The following is a 19618-nucleotide window of genomic DNA, read 5'->3' as shown; positions in this document are numbered from 1 at the left end:
CTGTAAATGGGACGCACTTACGACTCTAAACCCCTTTTGCTAGATTGTAAAAATTGCTTTTGTCGATTTGCAGTAAATTGAAAATGAGGACTTGCAGAAAAATTTGAAGAAGCTAAAGGGCTTTGTAGACCAAGAATTTAAACTATATTTTACCTTCATATTGCATTGAATTTGAAACCTTAACACTGTCAAAACAGGCATCTACTATTTGATTTGTAGTGCTGCAGCTGAACATAGATTTCAGAATCCCTTAGCAAAATGTACATCCAACCATCTGCCTACAGGATTGACTAACCTGGCTCAGACAAGCTAGAGCTTCCATCCATGTTGTACACATAACATGAATCACATGGGAGTCCCTGAGACAGGGAAAGATCCAAAGCAGAGGTCAAGCTGTGATGGTGTAATATTTTATTCTCCCCTTCAACCCCTCCAGCCTTTTACAGGAGTCCTATAAGTTCCAATACCGTGATCAGCTCTGCAACTACCACAGTTCGGACACCCTCCATTTACTCCTTCTGACTATTTTACCCAGGAAAAGCCTTGTATTCTTCTACCCCCTGCTTATCATCTAGGTATCAATCTGCTGCCAGAGAAGCCCAAGCATCCAAGTAGTATTTTATCCATTTCTGAGCCAAAAATGGTTACTGATCCACTGCAGGAGCATGGTAACAGCGTACTTTCTCCGCTCCGTTTGAAAGAATGGCTTTCTCATCCTAATGTACAACCAGACTGATGCCATTAAACCTTGGATGAAGCTATTACTGCAGTTAGTGTTGCTAAGTGTTCCAGTCTAGGCAAGTCATGCAGAAGTAAGGCAAAAGCAGAGTTTCGCCTTTCACGTTGTAAATGCCACACACACCTTTCTTTTAAAGGTGACTGCGTTCCACAAAAACAGACAATATTTTGTATAAACAGAACCTGAGCACAGGTATCAGTGGCAAGTTGCAAACTTCTCTACTGCCAGACCAACAGCCTGTTTAACTAAAAAGTGACTTCAAAATAACCTCCTGCGTCTAGAACTGTGAAATCATTTATACGGTCACTTGTCCTCATATCAATGATATGTAGCAGCTGCCCTTTCCATTCTCCTCAAATCGTGCATGAATCTTTTCTAGGTGACTTCAACTAGCTGAGAAAATGACTCATCTGGCAAAATGAAGGAATGCTTTCTTCGAGAAAAAAAGGACTGATTAGAGTTTTACTGCCCCACTGATGACAAAGTACTGACCACAGCGTGACCGAGAACAGCAGAAAGAGTCTTGTTCCAAAATAGCAAATTTCCACACAGTTGAGACATTTCTCTAGAAAGTAGCAGAGCCTGGTTCAAACGTGTAATGCAAACAATTAATTTTACAGGGTTCGACAGCTCCAAACAGGTAACTGACAAAGAGAAACAACCAAACCAGCCAATATCCTGCTGATCTGGAACTAAACGTGGAATGTGAGATAACAAAGTTCAGGGCCCCATCACCTGCCCTACTGAACGCAAAGATATGAAGCACTGTCCATTTACTACTCAAGGTGTGGGGCTGCTCTGGAGTTGGGAACTCCAGACATTGAAAGCAGATGTTCCGCCTGGACATCAGATGTTCCAACTCTCTGAATTCAATATACATCTTAAACTGTTAGACACAGATCTCCCCTGCCCCTGTCACCCCAAAGGTCACAGAACTGACATTCACATCCTCTGCCACAGGTGTTAGGAGGAAGAGGAGAAAGCGTGGATTAAAACGATGTCAAAGTGTTTGCGAAGCGATCCCAGACCTAGCGAAGTAGTCAAGAAAACGCTAAGCAGCAAAAAAAAGCCACTGCTGTAACAACTCAGTCCTGCTCAGGCCACGTCAGTGGCAGAATCAGGCCCCACCGGGTGCTGTAGGCTTTCTCCGTTTGCCGGGTCACATCCCTGGAAAACATCCTGAGGAGAAAGGGAACACTACGGGCCCAAATTTGTGTGATATTTCAGCAAAGGGAGAGGTAAGTCAAAAGCTCAATTGTCCTACCTAAAAGTTTTGTCAGAAAAAAACTGGCTACCCCAAAGCAGTTTTGGGGGGGCTCAGAAATGCAAAGGATGCTGCAGCCATCACACAGCGTAATGGGAAGGGCTGACGGACAAAACGACCTCGTGTCACTATCTAACACCACTGCTCTTCTGTGAGCACCTGACCAAATACAGCAAATTTTCTAAGTCTCCTTTTCAGCAGTATCTCTAGAAAGACCTCTTTCTGCAGGTTTATTCAAGGGGTCTCATTTGTGTTTCCTTTATATGGAATACAGCCTAGCAGATTTAACCTATGAATTTAACTTTTTTGTAGCCTATCAAAAGATGACAAGTGAAACGCAGTATTTTTTACAGATATTTTCTCCAAGTTTGGTGGTATACACTTTGTGTTTTCTATAGAATAACGAAAGAATGCACGGTTATAATGAATACAGGATCGCATTCATGGCATCATCCAGACAGGACAAGGTTCCCAATCTGTAAAACCTCCCTCTTCCCACTCTCAGCTGTAAGTGGGAAGAAGCCGGGACGTGGTCCTTGACCTGCAGCGAACCAGCGCACAACAGAGGGGCTGCTCCGAGCAAAGCTCCGGCCGAGCGCTGTCTGCCCTCAGCTGCGACCCACGGTCCCTTGCTGTCCTATTTCTACAGGGAAAGGATGGGGAGAGAGCACAGGACAATAGACTGAGGCATCGTTTCCAACCTCTGCGCATGGTAATTACTTTGTGTGCCATAAACATTTTGTAGTATGTGATTTTAAAGCTACAATAAGGATTTCAGATGGCCAAAGAAACCTTCCCACAGAGCACACGGAGCTAGCATTTGTATTTGGCATGAAAAAATAGAGTAAGGAAGTTTTTATTTAGCAAATAGAATGCCATCAGTGCTTAATTCACTTCTGGAACAATTAACTTAAACACTTAAACCCAAAAGAATATTTTGGAGTCCCACTTGTTGGACCAATGCTGTGAAATCACTACCCACCTTCATTCAGCAAAGTTAGGTTTTTTCCTTCTCTCTTTTACTGTATGTTTATTTGTTATTATAATGAGATTTTAATGTAAATACTTTTTGTCATTAAAGGATTCAGCCATTTACCAACATCTGGCTGTTCAGTTTTTCCTCAATGATTTGCCAAACACTATTTTTGTAAATACATGTGGAGGTCTACACCTTTCTATAAAGCATAGCACGTGCTTACAGCTCCACATACAAAAGGAACAATCTAAATACACACTTGCCTTTTCTCTCTCGAGACCATACCTTGTCAACCATGAGGAAGTTTTCTATTTTTTCTCCGTCATTACAGGCAACATCTCCAACTTCTCTAACAGCTTGAGGTAAAAGCTCCTTCACTTCCTGGGCTATTATTCCTGTTCACAAAATAACAAACTGAAGTCAGGGAACACAGTGGCACACCGTTGACCATAGTTGTGTGCATTGAGTAGATCATCCTAAAAGCTACAGGTATGGCCAAACATGATCTAGAATTTCTCTGTGGTAAGAAAATCCAGGATTTCACTTTTTTTTTTTTTCCATCCCACAGAAAACAAACAGAAACCTTTAGAATTCCCACTTCTCTGCAATAAAAACAAAATTGTTTGTGATCGCGTACTTAATTCTCCTTAAACCTCTGGAAAAACAACCTCCTATCTTTAAAAATTGAAACAGAAGTTGGAAAATTACCAGAAATACTTAATTTTGGCATTTTTCTACCACAGGAGATAGACGGCAAAGTGTGCAATTGTAGTATCCCAAGAAACGAGGATGAAACAGCAGGGTGTTAAAAGGCACTATGGCACAATGAACAACAGTGGAAGTTAATGAAAAATGGGAACAGAGCTGACTGAATACCTGTTTCATGGGTATTTTTTATTCCCATAACAGATGCAAATTCAGGCTTGTAGTCATACTCCACCAGCCTCATTTGTGTTATTCTTCTCAACTGCTCATTCGTATCAACCTAGTTGGACAAACACCAAGATTCACATGTTGCAACACCACGAACGTCACGGCATCGAGGACATCGCCGAGAGAGCGACAAGCCTGGCGCGGCCACTTGGGCCATCCGCACATCCAAAAATACGGACCATCTTCCCGCTCCCCATCAGCAGAGCGCTATTTGCATTGTATTTGCGTTGCCAGTGACCCTTCAGTCTGACAACTCCCATTTACACAGATATCCCAGCTTCCACGGCCAGCCTCTTCCAAAATCCATAGGCGATGGCTCTGCAGAGCAGAGCGCTGCAGCTGGTTTCTTTAGGCCAGCCTTTCCGCACACCCACCATAAAGCAGCTGCTTCATGTGTCAGAACGATGATCCACACGTGTGCTGTGGTGCAAACATAAATGCCCTAAATACTCCACAGCCCTCACCTCCCGGATATTCTGTTTTGCTCGGCTGTCAGATGGATGCATGACTCTGCCCATAACTTTTGCATTTCCGCAGACAACCAGTGCTTCGTCTGGTGCATCTGTGTTAATTCCTACTCGACCATGATAGACTATTGTCTCTGGAACATGTCCTCGCTGCCACAGTACATCATTGTCATTCTCAAACTGCCCTGGGTTAGATGCCTGGAAGAAAAAATTACGTTTAAAGGTACAGCATAGCATAGATGTACTATTGCTTATTCCATTAGAAATTCAGAGAAAATGGAAGGCTAAATCTTTAAATTGTATTCAAGAGCTTTTTTAACACCCCAAAAAAAAAAAAAAAAAAAAAAAAAAGAGTGGAGTCACTTCCAAGTGTTTCTGCTCACACAGCATTGGCCTCATTGCTTTTTCACTTGAATTCTACTTTATTATCACCTTAAGCTAAATTGCCAATGTCCAAAGCTTTCCAAATTCTAACTTCAACATTATGCCACATAACCATTCTTTATTTACCAGTAAATTTTAGCTGAGGCTGGAAATTGGAAAAGACCAAACAAGGTAGAGATTAAACACATGTGGTTCACCAAATCCTCTGTAATATTTTAAATTAACTCAGATCAGAAATTTCATGTCGAGGAAACAGGGTCTTCCAAAGAACACCAATAAAACAAGGGAGTGTGTAGAGTTAGAAAAGGCATTTGATTTCAACAATAAATTTTGTTAATTATTTTTTTTTAAACTTTGAATTCAGGCTTTAAAATTTGAGTCTGAACGAAAAGTATGATGACAATAAAAAGTTCGCATGCATTTAAAGAAGCCAGGCTTTTACAGGGCCTTACCATCTACAAGGCATGGTGCTCTGCACTTACCACTGTTTGTCACAATTAGAGCATGATCTGATATGCCTGATAACAAAACTACCAGCCGAGCAGTGGCTGTGTTATGTTTGAGTGTATAAAGGGCCAGAACACAAGCTGCTTTCTCTCACAGTGCATTTGCACAGCTTTGCCACTTTAAGGTAACCAGTGGCTGGCTCACTATATAACCTGCCACTGAAGCCCTCTCAGACATCTGGAAAATGAATTTTTTTTTTTTTCTGTTCAGCTTTCCTGTTGATGTTTTCACCACTTCAAATCACAGCCTCTTGATCCTTCTGCTTTTTTGCCTTCTTTTTTCTTTGTCTGGAATAGTGGCCAGGTTTGCAAAATCTCATTCCCTGGATTCCTATTAAAAAACTGTCTCAGACACATTGAAGGAGCTCTCCTTATTGAAATTTCAAAAGAATCTAACTTTAAAAATGGTAGAAAAATGTAAATTTCTAAATCATACACAAAAATACATGTCTTATAAGTTAACAATGATCCCAAGGATGAGTCAAATGTGAAAATTCAACAGCTTTCCCAAATTAGTAAAGACATGATATTTGTAACACTGCTAGATGCAGAAAGAGAAATTCAGATGAAAGCAGTATTGTGGAAATTAACGGACAAAAAAGGAAAAGAACTAAATACACAGGAATAATATAAACGTAATGCTTCAGTGTCCTGAAATAAAAGAACCCACAGCAACGGCCAGGATGATAAAACTTCTCGGCAGGGCAGAAAACTACTGAACTCCAAACATTGCTTTCAAAGCCCTTTCGCAGCTCCACCCAGCAAGGAGCTCTCGGCCACGCTGCCCTCCAAAAACCTAACCGTAACCGCGGGAAGAGGGCTTATGGCACGAGGGGACACAAAGTTATGGCCCGGATGGAAAAGGAGCCAGGACTGAAACCATCTGAAAGCCCTCGTCTTCCTTGGGAAACCCCTGTGCAACACCACACGTACTGGGGACTTGCACTTTTGCTCTCTCCAAACCCAAATGCTAAGCCAGGCTGTAATCATAAGCCTAGGCAGATGACGTGCTGCCAAAAAGGACCCAAGCAATCACCTACTGTCATGGTTTAACCCCAGCCGGCAACTAAGGACCACGCAGATGCTCGCTTGCTTCCCCGCACCTGGGGGGATGGGGAGAGAATTGGGGGGGGGGACTTCTAGGTTGATATAAAGACAGTTTAACAGGACAGAAAAGGAAGGAGGAAAAAAAAAAAGAAAAATAGTAATAATAATTAAAAAAAAAACACCATACAAAACAAGTGATGCACAATGCAATTGCTCACTTCTCGTCGATTGATGCCCAGTTAGTTCCCGAGCAGTGATCCACCTCCAGGCCAACCCCCCCCCAGTTTATGTACTGGACATGACATCACACGGTATGGAATACCCCTGTGGCCAGTTGGGGTCAGCTGTCCTGGCTGTGTCCCCTCCCAACTCCTTGTGCCCCTCCAGCCGTCTTGCTGGCTGGGCATGAGAAGCTGAAAAACCCTTGACTTGGTATAAACCCGACTGAGCAACGACTGAAAACATCAGTGTGTTATCAACATTCTTCTCATCCTAAATCCAAACCACAGCACTATACCAGCCACTGGGAAGAAAATGAGCTTCGTTTTGGCTGGAAGCCTACTCCTCATGATAAGCCAAGGACTAGAAAGACCCCAGGCAAACAAGAAGCAATTCCTCCATTGTCCCACACGAGAAAGTTCACTCGACCTCCCCATCCTCGGCAGCCCCACCACAGGGCACCTAGCCATCCCCTGTCTCCCTAAGCCCTCACCATAATCTTCACCCTAGAAATAACCATAACCCGAGACTATGCCCAGTTCAAACATTACCCAACGGCTATCGGTCACACGAAGAAGGGGCCAGGACTGAAGGAAAGCTTTCAGCAGCCCCCACCCGCGACCCCGCTGACGCTGGGGCTCTGCGCCTTCCCTCTCTCCTAACCCTCACCCCCCAGGGCTCCTCTTCCAACAGAGCTCTCTTCCGAGTCTAACTCTCACTGTAGGCTAAAGCTGAGGACTAAAAGGAAAAATTTATGTCGATCAGGGGACTGAAAAGTAATGGTCGTGAGGAAGAGAGACCAATTCTTCCTTTTTCTCTTTTGAAACCTGTATTACATCCACCAAATTAAGAGCTGGGACACTCTGGAAACACACCAGAAAGGGGCAGCTGGGGGTCTTAAATCCTCCTAGAGCTGCTTGACCTTCTTTCCTTGCATTTTTTTTCCTTCTCATCCTCCTTTGAAAATGAAGCATCTAGCCAATGAAAGCATTTACCAAATTCCTGGCAAGTGCAGGAAATTGTTTCACCTCAAAGAAAAAACAATCTGGAAAAATCAGTGTATTTTGTATTGGAATTCACAACAAGCTTTCTTTTTAAATTCTGCTATAGCTCTGCTTTTAACGTTTTAAAATCCTGATAATTAAAAGATAACAACATACTCATACAATATGCAACTGTAATTTTTTTCGCAATCTTTTTGAGTCAATGGTAATTTGTGTGCCCAAGAATCACCCTCCCCACAGTCTCCTGTGAATATCAAAACAGTAAATACTTTTAACATGAAAGCAATATAAATTTCTACCTACCCTCACAATGATCTTTTCAGAGACTTTTGCAGACAGCAAGTAGAATTGGTCCTGAGAGACAGCATACAGTCCAACTACCAGCATGAAGTATCTGATTTGAAATCAATTTAATCAAGACAATAATTGAAGTAATGTCTTCTCACAGAAAAAAATAAAATGTTTTAAGTACAGCTGCTATTAGTGATGCATCAAAAGATAGCCAGAACATTATTTTAGATGTATTTATGTTACAATACAAAAGAAAAAGTACTTCATTCTCAAGCAACATGTTCTTTCAATCCCCACAATCACTGAAAATGAACAAAGATTACAGTAATTTTGGGAAATTTAAGTAAGAAAGACTCAAAGATGAAGAGCATTCCTTCCTCAGAAAGAAATTATCATGATTTGGGGGTTTGGCTTCCTGATTTCGTCAGCCATCATTCTGGCTATGATTTCCTGAAGTTATCTCTGCCCATGAGGATGAAGTCTTTTCTTTTATTCTTGTATCATTCTGTGACTCTAGAAGAGAGGCCTTTAAGGAGATACCAACTATCACAGAATTTGAAATAAAATCACAGATTTGGCAACACTGAGATTTTTCACAAACATCAGCTCCATTCTAGAGTAGACTTTCTCTTTTCCACTTCATACATGCAGGCCAACTAGCTACAGCAATACCTCTGGTCAGGATTAGGTTTCCCCTTTTTTCTCATATTATTTGCTGTTGTTTCACTGAAATGCAACCTTCCCAGTGTTACTTTAGTTATCTGGTCCCCTGGCAGATCAACTCTAAAATAGAAAAGGAAACAAGATCAGGGAAATAAGCATTTGGAGATCTACCCAGCTCAAGCCAGATTTCCTCAAACTCATTAAAGCAGTTCTGAGAAAAACTGACAAATGAAAAAAAAACAGAGGGACCCCAGCAAAAACACAGTAACCCTGGTTTATAAAAACGCATTAAAAAGACAGTGACTATGTCAAGGAGATAAACAGGACAAAGCACCAGCAGTGGGAAACTGTTCTTAGTAATAGGAGTCTTGTGTTTCTTGGTCTGTTTGTACAGTCTTGAACATAATAAAACCGCAGGTGTTCTATGGGATGGGTATTTGTTGCTTGCCAAGGTTGACATTGCTTATTATTGGAACTGAATTTCCACATTAAAATAAATAAATGTTACTGCTTGTCCTTTTTTTCACCGGCACCTAATTTGTATGTCTAAAAGTATAAAATATACAGCTGTGTCTCAAATACATAGTGGCATTGCTCCTGTAAGTGATAAACAACACGAATAAAGGGTTTGCATGGAAAAAAAACCAGTCCGCCGAACGGTCACACAATTTACACACACCCAGAATCTATTTGTTGGTATGCAAAAGGAAGAAAAATGACTTGATAGAGATAATTTAGTGAAAATGAGCTCTCCTCCCAAGCTCAAAGTTCATTTTTGCAATTATATATTGCATGCAGCCTTTATCCCAGCACTGTCCTGTTGAAGTTGATGCTGTCTTATCTTTTCCTGTTTTAAGGCTTATTTAATTATTTATAGAGAACAGAACAGCTCCAACAGAAGACACTCATGCCAGAAGAACAAACATTGATTCTGCCAGTGACTTAAGATGCAGAAGAATGGCAGAGAGCTGTGGGGAGAAGCCACACAGATGTTTCTAGCAGAGGCACTCCCCCTGAAAAGCACTGCAAATACATCTCATGCCCGTGTAGAACAGGAACATTACTGCCATTTTTTAAGATGGGAAATGCATCTGCCATACAGCTCTGAACACCATACAGCAGTGCTGCTAGCTGAATATAAATATTTTGGACAGGCATTCTTCACACACTTGTAAAGCTGCTGAAAATTTTCCTTAATGAAGGGAGACCGGGCACTTATTACTATGGTGATTCTATGTGCGCACCCAGAATGGAATTCGGATACAGATCAGAAAACTGGCTTAGAATTACTGTAAGTTTCCAAGAAACTACTACTACACATTTCAAACCAATCACATGTTGAAATCAAACGGAATAATTTTCTCAAAATTCTTACTTAACAGGATGGAAAGTTTTTTTGCTTCGATCTGACTGAGACTGTTCAATAGCAATTATTTGATTTGGAGCTTCCACCTATGAAGAAAAAAAAAATTCAAAAGTGACAGGAATATTAAATTTTAAAACACATAAAAACTGAAAGAGAAGTTAACAGGCAAATTGTTTGAAAGAGTGAAATGTCTCTCATATCTCATGGAACTACACAGAAAGTAACACAGGAATTGACTTCTGATCAATTGACACCTGACAGCTAGTCTGAAGCCCCAAATCATTCTGAGGATATAATTTGAAAGAGAAAAAAAGAAAAAAAGAAAAAAAGAAAAAAAAAGTCATGCATTAATTTGCAAAAGAAAAATTGCTTTCTGAATCTAGATTGTTCTTGGCTCATTTTATCCCAAAGCATAAATGCAGATATTTAATGTGAGAACTGAATCTGTGCAAGGTAGTTCCATAAGTTATTTTAATCTAAACTTCTGTACCTTTCTGGAATGGTACCAAGCAGCACTTTGCTTCAGATGGGAACAGATGACAGTAATATTCACTAATTTCTTCTGCATTAGAATGCATTAAGCAAATCTGGTAGTAGCTGCCTTGTAAAACAGCTACATGGATTTTTTTAAATGACTGAATTTTGGTAGTAAGTAAAAAAATGTGGTAAAATCTTTCAGAAAGATTAAAATTTCTTACTACCTCTGTATATGCAAGCTTGTGGACCCATATTGGCTGGGAAGAATTTGGTTCTTAAAATGAAAATGGAAACCCTGGCAAGAAGAAATGGGCAAATTTTGTTGGTTTTCTACATGTAAACTGTTCAGGAAAACCAGATTTGATTTTTTTTTCTTTGCTTTGTGAATTGGGGTTTTTTTGAGAACTCTTTTTGACTAATGGGTAGACTGGCCACCTACACACCAGCTGACACCCCTGCACTGCCCACAGAGGGAAGAAAATTTCAGTCAAAGAGAGGGAATTCAGTGAAACCACAGCAAACAGGCAAACATGTCGTCTTTCGGCATGTATCAGCCCAAGCATCCACAAAACATCACTTTTTTTGCAAAAGAGTTCCACATAGAAGTCACTAGTAACTTAAAAGTGTTCTCTTTTGTCTTGGTCAAAAATGACTAAGAAAAGAGTTCATTTCAATTATTTACCTTATTCTATGGATAATCACATATTAACTTATTAAAAGTAATAATCACAAAGAGGAGAAATGCTTGCCTTTATTCCAAAAGGTTTCAAGTAAAACTTTTCTATTGGTTTCCCCCCCAGCTGAGTTTTGACATATTTTGGATGTCCAGTGATTCTAATATGGACTGTGATTTGGAAGTGATTCTTCTTCTGGCACACAAAGGCATCATCTGTTGTTGAAAAATTAAATCCTTTATCTGTGACAATGTGATATCCTACAGCAGGTCTACAAAAACAAGAAGAAAGAATAGCAACTTTGAGGCATATTTGAGTGACATCTTGAGTTCCTATTTTTTTACATGGTCTGAAAATTCATCTGATTTTTAATGACAAAATGGGAGCTGAAACACATCTTTACAATCACCGGTTCTACCAGTATTTTCTTCTCAGCCTCTCAGAGGTGTAAAAATGAAAATGCATATAAAATGTACTCTAATTCTAGTCTGACACTTGAAATGTTTGGAAACCAGAGGTGGAGAAGCTTACATAATCCTCACTTACAAATCTGGTACAAAGGGACTCTGTGCACCTAAAAGCACAATAAAACCTTTTAGTGTGTTCAAGCGTTCATTATAACATTGCTATAAAAAAACAGAGCTGAATGAGTGCTGCAGACAACAACGTGCTAATGAGCCAGCAAGACTCCCTGGTTTGCTCCTGAATTCCCACACCAAGTGCTTCTGCAGAAGCTGCTGGGATTCAAACACGGCTTTACTCAAGCTAGAAGAAAAGCTATCGACACCGACCCTCTGGCCAGATGACTACAAAACTCTCCTTTATAATGTTGTCCATCCTACCCCGAGTAAGGAAACTCTATTCTGTCTATTCAAAGGGCTAATTTGTCACCCAAAGAGAAAGAGTATTCTGTCCTTACGATTCATAGCAAACAAGGAAAGGTATCAAAAGATCTTTCTAAAAGAGCCAGTGAACTCACCATCCCAGCAATGTTTCCAGTCCTCTGATTTAAGTGATACATAATTCTGAAACAACAGGACTACATGGCAAGGTTCTCTTACGTGGGCGTTGGCTTTTCTTGCTAATGAAAGTTTGATAATGATGATCTCGTCTGATGCTACCGAGAACCTCTCATTAACACAATTACTGAAGATGGCTTTTCAGAACTCATCCATTTGTTTGCACATTATTAGTTGGAAAAAATCAAAATGTACAGACTTCACAAGAAATGTACAGACTTTATTATCTTTTTATAAATTACGAACAAAAGGCCCCTTTCAGACAATCACTGATTATCTAGGACACAGAATAAAGAGAAAACTACTTTGTACCTACTCCAAAACTACTAAGTCATATGTTAATTAATATTAAAAATTATAATGAAGTATCTACCATCTCCTCAAACCAATATTATTAAAGAAGAAAACTTCTTCAGTTTCTTCCTACAAAGGTAATTCTTTTTATGTGTGTACTTCATAGTAGGGAGAAGAGTAATTTTTCAGATTCAAGTGTAAAGCAAGTTCATTAGCTGATATTCTTAAAGCAATTTCAAAGTTCTTGCTTACAGGCAGGCAAGCAGATTGAGAAGCAAAAGTACAAACTGCCATTTCTCCAAGTTGAATTGTTTGGAACAACGACTCCCAGAGAGAAATTTCATGTTTAACATTTTCTGAGTATGCCATTTACAGTAATTAAGAGCAAATACATATTTTGATCTGATCTCACAAAGAATGGTCAATCTCACCAAGCAGTACAGTAAAACTCGGAAGAACTTTCAGGTAGCGAGGGATATCCCTGTCACACAAGCATCCCTCCTAGAAACACACTTCCAATTCCTCTTTCTATTCAGAATTTGAGTCTTCAGACAAAATCTTTGGAACAGAGTCCCACCAATCACAACAGTAATGGGGCAAGCAGCTAAGAAAGTGCCAAGCAGACACAATGCAGGGCATAATTAATGGTAGAGTAACCTTTTCTAATTAGTCTACCTCAGCTAACAGCATTTTGTTGTGAAAATGAAATAATCAAAAGGTTGAAATACTGGATGAATAAAACGGAAAATAATCATTAACCTGAGAAATGCCCCTAAAGCGGGCACAGCAATTTCGAGGTACAGGACCAATCCACCTACACGGAGCAGCGATAAGTACGTGACTCTTGAGGCTAACAAAATACAGGATCACCGCTCAGAAAATCCGTGCGGTAATTACAGCGCACCTTGGAGCAAAGGCGCTGCCATTGACCTCACTTAAAATTAACACTGACTTCCTCTGCAAATAACATCTCAATCCCCTTCCACAGTAGTGCCAGCGGCACGTGTATCTGGATGCTTTAATGCTCAGCATCACATTGTCTTTGTTGACACAAGCCACCAAGAAACGTGAGCCTGGAAGTTCAACTTTAAGCGTATGGGAACCACCAAGTAGTTGGGTCGTGGTGGGAAAGCAACTTCCCACCAGCAGCTCACAGCTCCCACGTAGTCGTTGACTGGAAGCGTGACGGGAGTTGGAAGCCGCTTCCATCTAGAGTGACAATTCGCATGACGAACACAGGAGGAGGTTTCTTGGCCCATCCAGCTCCCAAGGGAGTAGAAAGGTGGGGACACCGAACTGTCTGCTCTCGTGTCACGTCCATACCTTGGGAGAAGGGCTGCGTGGGACACAGCACGACGCGTACTGACCCATCGCGCTGGGCATCAACAGGGAACGACAGTGTCCAGCAACGACACTGATGCACTCCAAACTCCCACGAGTGCTTTTAGCAGGTTGGGCTCGAGGAAAATTAAAATTCACTATGCTATTTAAGTCCTGTGGAGACAGGGACAAAATGTTTGCACCAGTCCTGGGGAATAAACCAGCCACTGTAGAAGGGCTTTTGTTAAAAGGGATCTTTCACTGAATACTAGAGTGGAGAAAATCAGGGATGTAAAGTGAACTTGGAATGACCTTTGCCAGTGGCAAAAAAATTATTTACAGTTCTGATTAATACAGGAGAACTCTAAACCTTTGACTGAACAGTTGCATGTCATATATATATGTCTATAGTTACTAAGACTTCAGTTATATGAGCCCAGAAGTAATACAGGTATCTTCTATTTCCATTTTTCTTTAATGTTTTAGGCCATTAGAGGGAAAGGTGCCATATGGTCAGTAATTACTTTCCCCAATGTGCTTGACAAAAGAAACAAAAATGAACAAGTATTTTAAGTTAAAATCATTTTCCTTTTGCCCCTAAATCCCTGAAGGGAAATCAGAAAACCTGGCATGAATTTCAACCAGCGTTTAAAGTTCTGCTTCTGATACATCTGCAGATTCATATTCCATCATGCCTGCTATACCTCCTTCTCCAGTCTTATTTTCAGTAAGAACAAGAGACGCCAAATGTATCATTTATTCCTATAGAACTACAGTACCAGGGGGGGGAAAAAAAAAAAGAAAAAAAAAAGGACCCAGGAAACCACTTTTCCCAAGTGCAAACATCAGTACTTACAGTTTTTCATAATTAGAGTTAAATAAGCTGTTCCACTGAGAAATTTGATACGGTTGCCATGTTAGAGCTTGACAGCATTTTTCCAAAGCTACATTCTGTCCATCACTGTCATATTCTTGCACTTCAGCTGCAAAGTCCCTAACAGTTGCTGTAGAGAGAGAGTGACAATTCAGTTATTACTTTTGTGACTAGCCAAAAATCCTGCATAAACATTTTTATAAATATATCTACATATATACATACATATAAAGCACAAACACATTGCATATATATTTAAATCCGACTGTCCTTTGCAGTTATTCCAAAAGATGGTGTTATATTCCCTTGCCCTGGAAAATAAATTTTTCAGCTTTCCTTATTTGCAAATTATTACACAAGTAGCAGTTCCTATTTTTATTCTCTTCAAAAGGATGGATAGTTTCCTTTGGGGGCAGGCAGGGGAAAGGAAAGCTGAGCCAACCATTTTACTGTAAATCTGCAACACTGCAAGAAACAATTAAGCAAAATAACTACATAAGTTTCCCAGTCTCTCTACTACAGGTTTAAACTGAATATACTCTAACTCACTGCAACAGGGACTTTGTTCCAGAGCAGGAGGCAGTTTTCCAATAGCAAACGCATTCTTTGCTATATCTGGTTGACTGGTTAATGCTTTCTGAGATATTATACATTTTATGAAGACAGAGGAGAATGTGATAAGAGACAGATAAATGGAGTACAGTAAGGACAGGAGAAAATATGTCGTTGAGCATATCAGCTAAGATGCATCCACAGCCAGTGGCAGCACAGTAAGACAGAGCCCACAGAATCATTTCAGGCCCCAGCTTCATTTGCAGTTCCCCACTTGTGACATACAGCAGAGCAAAAATATAAGAAAAAACCCACAGTAAAGAAATTCACAGCTCATTTCTAAACGATCCCCATGCCATTTTAACCAAGGGCTGTGTGCTTTTTCCAATAGCACGTGTGTCAGTGCAATTTTACTAACAGCGACCCCCAAGGAAAGCATATTTCAAAGCTGTGTCTTTACATATTAAAAACAGCAATAGCAATTTTAGACACATCCTCTCTTTCCAGCAGTGGCAGACTTAGAGGACTAGTCACAACCAAGCAACACTGATCAAATAGAAGATACCAAAGGAAAAGTAACCTACTAAATCCAGTTGCTACTCATTAAAAATGTTCTAAAAGATTCATTTAATGCTGAAAAATAACTTACTCTGAAGAAATAACAAGCAACACTCAGATTTTCTGCTAACAGACAAGGGTGAAACTCCTCAGATAAACTGTTCATTACAAACTGCTCATTCATGGAGAGCCTCACACTTCACAGAAGCTGATCCATTTCTGCACATGCCTGATAAGCTTTTTTGATTCAATTGGTATAAGCTTAGCATTTTTATCTTGATAAAACAATGAACCAAATTAATTTGGGGAAGGGGTGGGGAAGAACACACAGCTTTTACCAAGCTTGCGCATGGACACACTTTGTAGAAAAAATAGGGAGTTGAGATGATAAAGGGAAACTGCAATCTGTTTGCTCATCCACCCCATTAATTCCCTGTTAAGCTGACCCGAGATGGTTTCTTTGCCCAGTCAATCTAGTGCCAAGCAAAGTCAGCAGAGTATGGTATCATCTGTGTACTGCAGGCTCACACATGGAGAAGGGCAGAATATTTTGTCCAGAGAGTCCTCAGGAAACAGGAGCCTCTAACGCTTCTTCTCTCTGCGCCAAATACAAATACATCTTGGTTTTCAAAAACACTGAAAAGGTAAATTCCTCCAAACCTGGTAGCGGAGCCCAGACTGTTAATACTGCTGCGTTTTCAGAGCCAGCAGGAGCTGTGCTCTTAGAATTTACTTGTCTATGGCATGAAACATTAAATTTCATTTTCACACAGTTGCTTACCTTGCCTGGAGTCCTGAGACTGGACTGGAGAATCAGGGACATCTCCCAGTAATTGTGAGAGCTTCCTTTTTTTGCCTGATGCTGCAGAACTACTTTTTTAAAAACACACGCTGCATTACTTATAAGTTTAAATACAGGTGTTACAGAATCATAACAAGAGAACACCCAGGTATCTCATTCTACCTGCACTGTCACCCAAATTCTGATCTGCCAGGGGGAGGTGATTGTTGTTGGCTTTTTAAAACTGGATTATGCAATTTTTCCTTCCAAAACATAGATCAGTTTATTTTTTTATTTCATATGAATAAAGAAGTTGATCTCTTCTTAAAAACGTACATGGTGCATAAGGGGCAGGGTTTTATTGTTTCCTGACATTTGCATTAAAATCACAGCTTTATCTTGAATAAGTGTGCTGCACCAAGCGTGAACTCACTTTCCTTCTTAAATAGAAAACACCAGTAGCAGTTAAACCAATGTGTTAATGAAGAGATCTCAAGGGGCAACTGCTGGGTAACATTTTTCCCCTTTCCCAGAAACTGAGATTTCAAAAAATACTCCTTTGTGCAAAGGAAAAAAAACTTTATTCCAAAGTTTTGATATTATAAAATGTAAACTAGAATATCCTGACAGATGGTCACTCCTTCTGGATGGGAGAAAAAAAACCCAAGCCAAACTCCAGGTCTCAGTCAGGCTGTCGGCACTCAGACTAAGGTGCAGGCAGGAGTAGCAGAAAAGCCTGCTCATCACATTAACTGTTGCTCTTTTTCTGTGTTTTTTCAAAAGTTCCACATTCGGTCAAGAAGTATTTTGTATCTTAAGTTCCAATAACCAAAGCATTCACTCAAAAAATAGTATGACTTTGACTAAGGGGCACCTTCTACTGGAAAACAAACAAAGAACACAAATAGCTCCACTGAGAAACCCAGGCCCAGCTTCCTTCACCCACGTCCAACACGTCACTGAGCTCTATAGAGAAGAGGGGACGGGGATGGAGCATCTGCAAGCCCAGGACTCACACTGACAAATTCACGTTTCTCTCCCGAAATCCAGAGTTCCCCCTCTGGCATGCATCAGTCAATTCAGTCTTACCAGGTATCATGGTTGGATACTTGCACTACCCAGTGTATTTTAAATAATTAAGCATCCACAACATGCTGGTGGGTGAACATGGCAGGTGGCGTGTGAATATCATTTCACTTCCTTACATAGATATGACAATTATATTTTTTTTCTCTTGTGCCACTTGTCAGAACACTTACAAGTTCCTTACGGACAAATCCCTGCAACAGGTATTACAAAACGCCTGAACACTTTTATAATCCAGTTATGGAGCAGTTATGTTGGTCTCTCTTTTGACTTGTAAAGTTTTCAAAATTGAAATCCATTCCTACCTCCAATTTGAACTTCAGTCAAGAAGTTTAAAGAACCCTCAATCACAAGCATCTCAAAAATGTCTAAACACTGCCATCCTGTGGAAAACCCTGCACCCACGGGGATTTGACACCAGGCCTAAACCCTGTCTTCTACCAGCTCAACTTTTTTTTCGTAGCTGTCTCGCCCTTTGCGTAAACGCTTTATCATTTACCCAGAAATCTGAGATGCATTTGGCTGAAAGGATGAATAATTAAACCCCAAACAGGTGGAGGCTGTAGAATTATTCCAAGGAGTCACAGCACTTTCTGTCTTCAGGCAGCAGCCCGGGGGGATGGCGCAGGGAAGCCCACCGGCGCCGGGATCGGAGTAAGTCTCCATGAACCTGCAGGGAAGCTTGCTGGGTACCCCAGCAGGTGGGCAGGGGAGTGGAGGCTGCAGCCCACCGGACCACGTAGCGTCACACCACGGGGCTGCAAGAAGTAAACAGAGAAGAAATTAAGGACAAGGAAAAGGAGCTGGAGACCTTCCTACGGGCTTGGGAGAGGCCCAATTCATGCGACTTACTCTGGAGCTGTGGTGGAGAACATGGTTCCGATCCAGAGTCCGGTGGGGAGTCTGGCAACTGGCTTTGCCTAGGGATGAAAAAGAAATTTTCATTTCTACTGGGAGGAAGCATGGAGGATGACCACAAGGCAATGTTGAAAGCAGCCGGAGGGGCACCATCAGGCTACCAACATGGGTCTTCAGGAAACATTGCCCACCACGGTCACTGCCCCTTCTCACAGGAGCAACGTCACTTACACTTCACCAGACCATCTCCTACGGCTCTCCGCCTCCCACCCATGCAGGGAGGCCCCATCCCTACAAGCTCGTGCCCAAACGTCCCCCCACAACCCGCTGACTCCAGTCCTCCTTCCTCCCCACGAGCCGTTCTTCAGTCGCCTCCAGGCACCCCAGTGACTCAGTTGAGTACACGGAGCCCCCAAGGGCTCTAAACCCCTTCCCTCAAGACTACAGGTCAAAGATCTGTAGCATCTTCCTCCACCGGCCGATTTCTCAAGACCTGAGCGTGTCCAAAGCGCTCGCGGTCTCCGTCAGATACCAGCAGGTCCCATTTTAGCACCTTGCTCACCACGAGAGGCAGCCCCAGTGGGGGGGGAAGCGCGTTTGCCCGGTTTGAAACAAGAGCTTTTACAAGCTCACCAAAAAGATCCAGAAGCTTAATGTGGGGTTTCCATGGGTGACAAGCTACCTTCCCTCTTTTCTGTCCTACACAATCTTACAGTTCCGTTTGGAATAACACAGTGGAGGGCCAAGAATTAATATCTTCTGTATCTAAATCACAACAGAATTGAAGACTACCAACAGGTCCATCCCAACAGCCTCCTCCAAGAAAAGCTTCAAAAAGAAAACAACCGCTCATTCCTCACAGAAGACAAGCCATTCAGTCATGTTTTAACCCAAACACCATTGCTGACTGATTATTTATAGCACCTGAGTGCTCAGTTTAAACTAAGCCTTGAAAAGGCGGGGGGGGAAGAAGGATGTTTCCCTCAGCATTTCATTGTTTATGTTCTCTTTTTCTCAATACACGAGTCAGTGATCAAAAGTCTGCGTTAATTGGTAACAAATTAAAGTACAAATTTCTTGGGTCTAGGCTCTCTTGCCCACATCCTACGGATTGGAAAGCCACCTCCAGAGCAGCTCGGGGCTGTCGGCACTCAGCCGGGCACAGGAGGAACACCCTCGGCACCCTGGGGCGAGGGGAGGTCCCAGCACCTTCAAACCCCCCAAGGGAGCATCACAGGTGTCCTGGTTTCGGCTGGGATAGAGTTA

General features: G+C 41.4%; 1 protein-coding gene across 1 annotated transcript in view; it reads right to left on the bottom strand.

Annotated features, from left to right (window-relative positions):
* The window catches only part of MYRFL (myelin regulatory factor-like), a 68127-nt gene that overhangs the window by 42112 nt on the left and 6397 nt on the right, over positions 1–19618 (bottom strand). Inside the window, exons 3-11 of the mRNA XM_010561958.1 lie at positions 18347–18414; positions 14500–14647; positions 11086–11281; positions 9869–9945; positions 8503–8613; positions 7843–7933; positions 4377–4577; positions 3856–3964; positions 3265–3374 (exon numbers count right to left, since the gene is read on the bottom strand). Of these exons, the coding sequence (XP_010560260.1) occupies positions 3265–3374; positions 3856–3964; positions 4377–4577; positions 7843–7933; positions 8503–8613; positions 9869–9945; positions 11086–11281; positions 14500–14647; positions 18347–18414 (1111 nt within the window). The remainder of the gene's footprint in view (positions 1–3264; positions 3375–3855; positions 3965–4376; positions 4578–7842; positions 7934–8502; positions 8614–9868; positions 9946–11085; positions 11282–14499; positions 14648–18346; positions 18415–19618) is intronic.

The sequence above is a fragment of the Haliaeetus leucocephalus genome, unplaced genomic scaffold, assembly GCF_000737465.1.
Source record: "Haliaeetus leucocephalus isolate CR32 unplaced genomic scaffold, Haliaeetus_leucocephalus-4.0 Scaffold151, whole genome shotgun sequence".
Classification (NCBI taxonomy): domain Eukaryota; kingdom Metazoa; phylum Chordata; class Aves; order Accipitriformes; family Accipitridae; genus Haliaeetus; species Haliaeetus leucocephalus.
This window is presented reverse-complemented; position numbering and strand designations above follow the sequence as displayed.